Source organism: Clavelina lepadiformis, chromosome 8 (genome assembly GCF_947623445.1).
Source record: "Clavelina lepadiformis chromosome 8, kaClaLepa1.1, whole genome shotgun sequence".
Classification (NCBI taxonomy): domain Eukaryota; kingdom Metazoa; phylum Chordata; class Ascidiacea; order Aplousobranchia; family Clavelinidae; genus Clavelina; species Clavelina lepadiformis.
Window position 1 is genome coordinate 14,227,722 of NC_135247.1, and position 10,867 is coordinate 14,238,588.

The window sequence follows — 10,867 nt, forward strand, 5'->3', positions numbered from 1 at the left end:
AAAATAGTAACAACCGTTGTCAATACTACCGTATTTTACGGACCATAAAGCGCACTGGCAATAAATTGCTTTGATTAGTTTTTTGTTTATACATAAGGCGCACGATCAATTCATGAGGAAAAAAAGGATTTAAATTGCGCCTTACGCACCGCGCACCTTGTTACGAAATAAATGTAAGCAAGTCACAATAGTACAATGAGCAAAAGAAAAAATGAGCCTAGTGAATATCACAGTTGCTAGTTGCTTTTACCGTAGTTTATTGTGTAAGACGGTGGTTTATTTATATAATAATAGTATCGGTACTGGTTTGAGTGTAGGCAATAAAGCACTACTTAATCCATACATTAGGCGCACGATCAATTTATGAGGAAAAAAAGGATTTAAATAGCACCTTATGGTCCGTAAAATACGGTAATGAAAGTCATTGCGACCATTTCAATAAGGTTCTTTCTGAAAAGATTAAGATAGAACCTAGAACGTTATCGTTTAACTTAATTATGGAGTTTTGAATCATCTTGCTTTGTTGAGTTTTCGACCTTGTTTAAGGACCTTTTTTTATGAACAATGCCTCTCATACATAAAAATTTCCTCTCAAACAATGCGTTGCGTTGTCATATATATAGTTAAAAATTCAGGAAAAAAGACTAACACAATGTACTGCATAATGACAATGGAAGCCAACACGCTTGTGAATCAGACTTGGCCATGTCACTGGGCTGCATAACAATTTGCAACTGTGCCAAATTAATGCACCATTAAAAGCGAAGTAAATATATGCAATGCTTAAAGTCATATTTTGTCATATGGTCATCTGGTTAATAATGGCACTACGTAAGCCAGCACAATTTAGTTGACTCGCAACTTTAGCATACTGCCTAAAATTGATGGCAGGTGGTGGATACATGTGCAAAAGTTAATTTGTCTTTGTTGACCGCAAACTTTGCGTGACGTTGTCCGTGTTAATGTCAAACACCTGCAAGCTAAAGCTGCCGTCTCTTTAGTTTCAGATATCAACAAAGACAAGTTATATTAAACATGTCTTGATCATTTTGTCTTGCCATAATTCTTTTCGATGCATTTACTATTGCATGGAATGTTTTAGCAGTGATAACTGATCGCTCACTGCAAACAACCAAGCCTAAAAAAGATGACAATTGCCCGCCTTAACCTTACAGAACACGGTTAGCAGAAAGAAAGTAAACAATCACGCTGAAACTCAGCTTAAAGTTTTTTAGGTAGATTACTGCAGGTTGCCATGTCCCCGCCACCCCTTGCGAAAATGGAAGTCAGCGCCTATGGATTGTTGTACATCGGAATTGATTTCTAAACTACCAGTATGCCATAGGCCCAGCATGTTTGGATAAGTCCATGACCGAAGGAGAAGAGGTTACAGTCACGCATGCAGACAGTAAAAAACGGGACAAACCGTGACTAAACCTAGTTTGTTGGCAATAGGCCAGATGAGAAAGTTTTCTATGTGCGTAATTAAAATTAACTGCGTGTGATGGTTATTGTTATATCTATTTGGAGGATTTTTCTTCTGCTGTTTTTTGGGGGGAATTTTCAAAACAGCAAATCTTTCAATCTGGGCACACCGGTACCAGCGTACTGTTTTTCAAATGACCGTAAAGTATACCAGGGACTGTTTGAGAAAGCGCCCATAATTCACAAATAATGTAAAAATATTTTACCCAAGAAATTCGCTTTCCGTGACGTTGATCCTCTCCCATCACAAAATTCATTGGACCTTAGAGGCTATATAGTGTAAGTACGTAAGCTAGGTAAGAGAAAACATAAGGTCAAAGGAAGTTTGTAAAAGACGGATATTGTACGGAAAGTGCACTCTATGCACAAGGAAAAAATACATATACAAGTAGCAAGCACAAGGCTATATAGATCAATGCAGATAAATTAATGCTTTTTGAATAAACCCTTATTCAAATTTTACGCATTTCTTAAATGTCACAATAGATCCAAGAATTAGTTTCCTTTCCGGTCCCTCTAAAATCTAAATATTTTGTGTTCCTTGATTTTCTTGGGTTCACTGAGTTCGTTATTGCCATTTGTGCATTAAGAATATGAAAAATCAAGCGCAAATATTTTTAAATGCTTTACTTACAATAAAGCATTCGAATTTTTTTTATTCATTATAGTTTCATGAAAAGCAAAAAGAAAACGAATCTTTCGGTGAAAGCTACTTAACCCAAGCAACCCAGGAAACCCAGTGATTCCAGGGAATCCATAGTTAATCCAGGAACAAAAACAATTCAGGGAACCCTGAAACCGTTGCTAAATGTGTCATATAATTTTTGCTGTTAAATTCCTTGTGACGTAGCCTAACTGTCACAGTGATTGCTTTTATTATATTGCGACTTCGTATTTGGTTACAAATATTAATATAATTTTCATAGTTATTTATCATCGGGAAAATTGTGTGTAAAGCCTGTTTTACAAAGTGTTTTGCTATAACCCCGCGTTTCCGAGATATTTAAAAAGGATCCCGTATCTCTGTCTAATACAGAGGTCGGGAACCTATGGCTCGCGAGCCAGATGTGGCTCTTTTGATGACGGCATCTGGCTCGTAGTTAAATCTAAGCTGGCATTTCTTAGCACGATTGTTACGAATAAAACCTTTTCTGTAATCTTCGCTAACGTAACAACCAACCAATTCAGTAAATTCAGACATTTACCGTTGTCTAATATTGTTGGTTTTGCTTAAAAATGCAAACGTTTAGTTGCATTAAGTGTTGAAAAATATAATATGACTCTTAAGGAAATACAATTAAAAATATGTAGCTTTCATGGCTCCCTTAGCGAAAAAGGTTCCCGACCCCTGGTCTAATAGAAAACGAAGTTTTTCAACAGTTAACTCAAATGTAGTATTAGTATACTATATAGCAGGGGTGGCCAAACTGCGGCTCTTTAATGAATTTGCATTGTTGAATTAGACATGCATTTTCCCGGTCTAGACGAGTTGTTTGATCAGATTATGAAACAATCCGTTCTATCACACGTAGTAACAATGGACTCATGGTTAGTAATAATCAAATTACACTCCAAAAAGGACATTATTGTACAGAAGTGTGCTAACTTGTACACTGTAGGCCTAGTTAAGTAAACTGTCAGTTTGAAGCTGTACCTCAGGGCTGACCTAGTTTTAAGTCTTGGTTACGGTTACACTAATAATTGCAAAAAGAGTTGGTGAAGCCCAGGTGGAGACTCATAGTATCACCACGCAGCACTAATGTTTATCAATAGCTACACTTCGTTGTGAGTGAATAAATTCGTATTTTTTATTGTGTTTGTGTTGCGGCTCTTTTGAAGCTTGAATTGGTAATATGCGGCTCGAGCATGAAGCAGGTCTGGCCACCCCTGCTATATAGTGACCACGTTTAAATGTTGGGTTATTAGTCCAGACGGTCGAACTAATAAAACAACTGCAAATTAATATTTTTTTACCAGACCGAATGCAAGTTAATTTTAGGGCAACTACAAGTTAATTTTAGGGCAACTACAAGTTAATTTTAGCAAGTTAATTTTAGGGCATCTACTAATCCGTATACGTGGGCAGTACTCCGGTATTATAGTACCGAATTACTGTACCGATACCTTTAATACCTTTTTCAGTACCGATACCGGGACATTCGATACTAACTGAAGTTTTGGATTTTTTGCCGATGAACGTGGACGTTAGCCGGATTTCACAACTCATCACATTTGGAATAGATATTCTATACATGACAACTCGCATAGTAGTTAGCATTCTCAGCAATGCATTACCGATAACGATTTTGTCTCTAACAGAATCAAATGGAACAACACCATACTACTGTATCCTTAATATTTTTAAATAAACCTGAAGAAGCAAGCTAATACACAAGCAAAGCTTGTTTAGAAAATTAAGTTAAAGTTAACCCAAGAACGCCATACAATATACTGCTTTTTTATTTTGTTATATACTATAGGTTGCCACTATTTAACCGGAAAAAATCGTGCGTTTGCAGCTATATTTCACCGTTCCTTCTTAACCTAATGTAAATATTATAACATAGTAACCTGAACATAACCTAAATCTACCTTCTAATCTAAATCTTACACCAATAAAGCCATTATAGGCCTAGCTAAAATCATCTTTTTGCATACTCATTCTCCTAACCCTATAACTGTTTATCTTATACAACAGCCTGCGTTAGCTACATTCGGTGAAATAATCACTTCCTATATTTTTTGGGGGTTTAGTTGAGAAGTTCACAACCAATGGTTTGGTGATATAGGCCTAGTATTTAAAACTAAGTGCAAAAATTATTTTTTTATTTTACTTACTGTGTTTTAGTTTTTGTAGTGTAAGTGGTTTAATCAAGTTGCAATAAAAAGCTCATTGAAATACTTATCAAATAGTTTAGGCATAGTAAACTTTCAACCGCTTTTGGGCTGAATAACTTCAGAAAATAGGCATTTGGTGTTCGTTTTCCATTAATGCAAGTTCTACTTGGGGAACCACGATTTGGTGATAGGTGAAAGCAAAGCAGTGATTTTTGAACTTTTTTGTCCATAAATTCTTTCAGCAAAGAAATTTTTTATTCGATCTCGATTTTCAAAAACCAGTCTGCTCCCAAAAATTACAAATGAATACCATAAATTTTGTTCAGCAGAGGCGATAATTGTCAATATAATGGTTGGTCAGGGTGTGGTGCCTTAAAATTCCAGTGTGTAGTTTCAAAGAAATTGGAAACAATCATACAAGAAATTAGTAAACTGCAATATCCAAACAGGAAATAAAAAAGCTGCATTTACAAGTGCACAGCCACAGAATGCCGTTGTATACTAGACCCGCATTATCATTATTACCGACAGTAGGCTAGGTGATATCTGAGGCTCAGAAAACAGAAAGTTGATTTATATGCCAACTTCCCAATGCACATACTTTTGGTTTTAGCTATTTGGCAAGTTGTGGCATTAGACTAATTCATTTAGTTTATGTATCCAGCACACTGAAAAAAATTTTCCAACATGAGTTAAATTTGTAGATAACCCATATCATAGTTTTAGCCAACAGTTTTTTACATAACTAAATTATTAACTAAATGCATTTGTAGGTAAACTGTCGTAATCATGGATTTTTAAAGTTGGTTTGATTAATCTGGTACTTCAAAATAATGGTTGCTCTGTGCAATAAAAAGATGTGCAAAAATTGCTTCTCGTGCTGACAAAATGAGTACAACAATTGAAATGGAGTACGATAACTGTTGTAATGTCAGCAAAGTTCCACCAGGACGTCATCCCAACAAGCTGTCTGATAAATGTCAATGCAATGTAAGGTTTGCTACTGAGAAGAAGCTTTGCAAATCCAAACTGGTTTACAGCATGAAACTGCGCTTGTTGACCAGTGATGACATTTCAACTCTAAAGGAATTGTGCATGGAATGGTTTCCAATTAAATATCCAGATAGTTGGTACCAACATGTTGCAGTTGATAAACGATTTTATTCTCTTGTTGCTACATTTGAAGATAAGATAATTGCTATTTTAATTGCGGAAATTAAACCTTACTGGCAGGTGCTTCGAGAAGACTGTGATCTACTTGCTTCATCATTTTCGCAAGATACTAAAGTTGCTTATATTCTAAGCCTTGGCGTTACTAAAACATTTCGACGACAAGGTGTAGCATCATACTTATTGTATAACTTTATATCAACTACTTGTGTGCACAACAATATATCTTCTCAAGAAGTGAAAGCAATATACTTGCATGTGCTTAGCACAAATAAATCTGCCATTCAATTTTATGAGCGGCATAAATTTAAGCTGCTTCATTTTTTACCTGCTTACTATGTTATCGATGGAGTACCACGCGATGGTTTTTCATACGTACTACATGTAAATGGTGGACAACCTTCATACACATGTTTGGAGTACTGCTTTAATTATCTTGCTCAGTTGCGTTACCTTCAGCTTCAAAATTTTCCGGGTGTAATTTATGTGAGACTGTGCAAAATGTTTCGATACGTATTATCATGGTCCCATTTTTCTCCATTTGTGTCAAAAACTCGACAATGTCATAATTTATAGTTTATTTTTAGTAGGAATGTTCATAAAAATATTTTAACCTTATACTTGATTGTTGATATTTCAATTAAAACTATCATTAACTAGTATCACGACACTGAATAGGTTCTTTGTTATGCCAGTTAAAAACTGTTGTAATGAATAATTCTGCTTCCTTGGGTATAATACATGTTTAATACCCAAAATGGAGAAAGGATATTTTTGGTAAAGCACTGTTTGGAAGGAAATTATCTCATTTATGTACAAAATTCACATAATGGAGTTGCACACCATACCATTAACGTTATGTATTATGTCTTGTGTTGTTTGTCATCAAAATTTATATTGCTGAAGTTTGTATAAAATGCCAACTTTTAATTATGAAAAGGGGTCTGTGCTCCTGGTATAACACATACTGCAGAATGTTGTTTGAATTATCATAACAGTTTGTAAGCTGAAGCCATTTTACATGGGATATGGTAGGTTTTGGTCATGGTCAAAATGCATATATATTTTGTCGGCTGTAAGGAATGTTTATAGCTTTAGTTATAGTGAAGTGCTTGATCAATTGACATATATATATATATCCTTCTTAAACTGTTTTTAGATTCTGCATGCAATATTTCTGTATTGTCTGGGAAAAATCTGTTAAATAGTCTGAGATACTATGCTAGGTTGCATTGTTATTTTTGTGAAATAGTGAATTACTATAATATATTGGTTTATTTGGGTAAAATATGTCACAATTATTTTGATATGACCATAAGTGGACAGTACCGCGGTACTATAATACTGAATTATTATAACGCCGTATTTTTTCAGTACCGACACCGGTATGAAAAAAAGTACTGAATTACTTTTTTCAAGCAATTTAAGTCAGTTCTAGTACTTAGTACTTTTCAAGTGATTATTTCAAGATTTATATGTTAAGTATATATATATGTTTTTCAATAATTCATCTTAATTAAACATTAATCCCAATTTTAGTGGTTGTTATTCTTTTTTAATCTACAAATGCCTATTAAAGCTGCAAAGAGTGAGGTTACGTAAGTTTTGACCTGGAGTAACCTGTAGCTGGGCCTGAATAGAGACAAAAATTACACGCAGCTGAACCTGTTACACAAAAAGTACCGAGTACCGACATAATACTGAACTACTGTTTTTAAACAGTACCGAATTTCGGCACCATTACTGATGGTACTTTCAAAGTAATGACTGCCAACATCTGGATATGACTTATATGAAAAAACAGTAGTATATATACAGTATGTGTAAGACATTGGTAATCTTTGTATGCTTCCATTTAGAAATAGTGGAAAATTCAGTTAAATTTTAACAAGTTTAGGTTTCACAGAACATCTACATTTAGTCTTTGGTTTTGTATGATTCCATCAAAATTCTTTACCCGGCCAAATAATCTTAAAATAGAGATTTTTAGTTATCCCAAAACACCGATAGAATAACATTATTATTGAGTTATGATACGTTAATTAGGGTACGTTTTGTTGTATACAATTATGCCGTAGATTTACTTTTTCTTAAACGCTTTCCAATATTGTATGGCCTATATTAGGGGTGTCCAAACTTTTGAGCTCGCGAGATACATATACAACGGCCAGCTCAAAATGATCGACTATGGTAATAAAAAAGTTTTTACACAAAATACAGAATGTATTCAAGTGCTCAGGCACTTAACCCAAGAAATTCTTAATGATTTTACTTAAAAAAATATTTAAGAAAAGGTGAAACAATTTTCTTAAAAGTGCAAGTAAAATAATAGAAAAGAATGATAGTAGGTGAATATCCGAACATGGTTTCCTTTTTTATTCTTATGTGATCGAATGCCAGAATTGATATGTGCGTTGTCAGTTGATATATCTTGGGCACCCCTGTTCTACATAATTGAGATTCCGACTTTTTGTGTTCATTTTATTACATGCACTGTGGTAATCTATTTCATGCTGTGACTGTTGGTTTATCTCGTTAACTTTCTATCAGTTGCCCATCAACCACAATTTGCTTGCTATCTGTTACCTTGTTTATTTCTTCCAGAATCAACCACCATGTTTCTGAACAAAAATAGAATTATTCGATTTCTTGAAGACAATAGGGGCCTTGTGGTTGTTTTGTTTTGTCTGCCAGCCAGCTTTCTCTTTGACTTGTGTTTCAGGATTCAGAATGCCATTCGAAGAAGATTTTGTTCAGCTCCACATAAGCATGAGGAAAGGGTCGATGCAATATGCAATCAAGTTAAAAAGAGGAATAAGTTACCTTCTTTTCTCAAGAAGCCGTTGTGTACTTCTCGTCCAAACTGGTTGAGCCTCTCAACCACTTTTTTCCAGAAAAACAAATGTGACAAGATCTCCATACCTTTGTATGATATCCTTCATCTTGATGAGCAACGAATGGTTGTCAAGGTAGAACCAATGGTGTCTGTTGGAGATATGGTGAGCTACTTGGTACCTCGTGGGTACACCTTGGCTGTTACACTAGAAATAGGAGATGCAACTTGTGGAGGATTAGCCTTAGCTGTTGGAATGACAACATACTCCCATAAAGTGGGCTTGTATCAAGAAGCAGTTGAATCGTTTGACATTGTGCTTTCTGACGGATCTTTAATTCATGTCACTCGAAATAATGAACATAAAGATTTGTTTTACTGCCTGCCTTGGTCTCACGGTACACTTGGATTTCTGGTTGCACTTGAATTAAAGATCATACCGGTAAAGCCATACGTTCACATGCGATACATACCAGTGAAGGGTCAGAAAGCCTATTGTGATAAATTGAGGAAGCTCTCTGGTGCACTAGACAAAGAAGCACTGATGCCTGACTATCTTGAAGCTACTGTGTATAGCAGAGAAGAAGCAGTGATAATGGTAGGAAATTTTGCAGATGTCAAGTCGACAAATGACAAAAAGCTAATCAATCATGTTGCGAGGTATATTTACACTTTAAATATGCAATGACATCATGCTTGTGCTGCTCCTAAGATTTAAAAATTGATAATAGATAATTGTATAAGTTGTTACATCAGGTGGTACAAACCTTGGTTTTACAAGCATGTTGAGAATTTCTTACACCTTGGAGAGGGTGAAGAATTTATACCACTTGGGGATTACCTGCTTCGTCATAACCGCTCCATTTTCTGGGTAGTTGAATCAATGATACCGTTTGGTAATCATCCAGTTTTTCGTTACTTTCTTGGGTGGCTCTGTCCTCCGAAACCAGCCTTTTTGAAATTTAGCACTACTCCAGGAATTCGTGCCATGACATTTACCAAACAGGTCTTGTGTTTCATTGTAGTTTGAGCTAAATGCTAATTACCAACCAATTGTCAAATTACATTACTCTATATGAGTTTTTGCTGGTTGATATATCAATTTTTTTTCATGTTTGCTGCAGGTTTTTCAGGATATTGTTTTGCCCATGACAGTGCTAGAGAAGTCCATAGATGTGGCTGAGTCCTTATTTGATACATATCCTGTTCTGATCTATCCGTGTCGGATATACAACCATGGGGAGCACATGGGACAATTAAGACCACCACGCCCCGACCAGATGTGTCCGAACGGGAATTACGGAATGTTCTACGACCTAGGAGTGTATGGAGTCCCTGGGAAAGTGAAAAGACGGGAAAGGTGAACAATTTTGGACATTGATATGTATTACAATATTTAATTGTTGGTTAAATGTAAGTAAAAGGGCAGAAACTATTCCATTAAGTCTAAACTATAAAACATGGTTAAGCAAAGAGTGCATTAAAATTAATAAACAAAGAAAAATTGTGTTTATCAGAAAATATCCAAGTCAAGGTATACAATACCCAAAGTTCTACCAGTTGCAAGCGTTTTTAATATTCTTCTTTTAGATATGATGCCGTTGAAGCAATGAGAGCGATGGAAAAGTTTATTCGAGACAGTGGTGGATATTCCTTCTTGTACGCAGACATATTTATGACATCGGAAGAATTTAATGAAATGTTTGATTTGACTCTTTACAATCAATGCAGAGAAAAGTATAAGGCTGAAGATGCCTTTCCTCATCTTTATGAAAAAGTGCGGCCTGAAGTTGATGTGTTTGCGATTGGCAAAGCACATGCTAATTAATAGTACAGTAATGTTGATAACTAACTAAACTACGTTCCAGTTATAAAACAGCTGTTATTTATGCCACTTTTGCTAGATTTTTCAATGAGTAATGACCTATTTAATTTTGTATAGTGTAAGACAGCATTTTGTTGTCACAAGCAATATCATTGCAATTTAACTGAAATTTGGCAATGATATTAACTTTTTGTTTTTTCGTAAGGATAACCTTGAGTTTTATTTTTCTGAGATGAAGCAAATACTGTAGTGTCATGGGTTTCGCTGAGAAGGAAAAGTATTAAACTTTGGACAACTTCATTTATAATTGATTAGGTCAGCAGTTGAATAGAAATGTGCTAAATTATACTGTAAATTAGGGAGGTGTCGAATCGAACATAAATCGGAAATTTTGCTGGTAGATTCAGGTGTTCACAAATGCTTGGTTGATATTAAAGATGGTGAAATATTAGCATGTGTTTTTTTAATTTTAAACAACAAAAAAGTTGATTTGTTCGTATATTCATCAATAAAATAAGAATGATTCCATTGATTGTCAAAAATTTTGATCAAGTGCAATAAGCAGAGTTGGGCAGATTTCGATTTGTGCAATTTATTATATTATAGTTAATTTATAATTATAGTTGTTTTGTCACAAATCCGAATCTTTTTCGATCTGCCAAATCCCTGCTGTAAATGCATTAATTTCTATGCAATGTGTGTTTATGTTCTATTCA

At 35.0% G+C, this 10,867-nt stretch overlaps 2 protein-coding genes across 2 annotated transcripts; both read left to right on the plus strand.

Annotated features, from left to right (window-relative positions):
• Positions 1-5,100: 5,100 nt before the first annotated feature.
• Positions 5,101-8,099, plus strand: LOC143468314 (N-alpha-acetyltransferase 60-like). The gene has a single exon (XM_076965444.1). The coding sequence runs from the start codon at positions 5,212-5,214 to the stop codon at positions 6,067-6,069; it is 858 nt and encodes a 285-aa protein (XP_076821559.1). The 5' UTR covers positions 5,101-5,211; the 3' UTR covers positions 6,070-8,099.
• Positions 6,131-10,679, plus strand: LOC143468313 (delta(24)-sterol reductase-like). The gene is made up of 4 exons (XM_076965443.1): positions 6,131-8,986; positions 9,083-9,332; positions 9,451-9,686; positions 9,917-10,679. The coding sequence occupies exons 1-4, from the start codon at positions 8,109-8,111 to the stop codon at positions 10,152-10,154; spliced, it is 1,602 nt and encodes a 533-aa protein (XP_076821558.1). The 5' UTR covers positions 6,131-8,108; the 3' UTR covers positions 10,155-10,679.
• Positions 10,680-10,867: the final 188 nt, after the last annotated feature.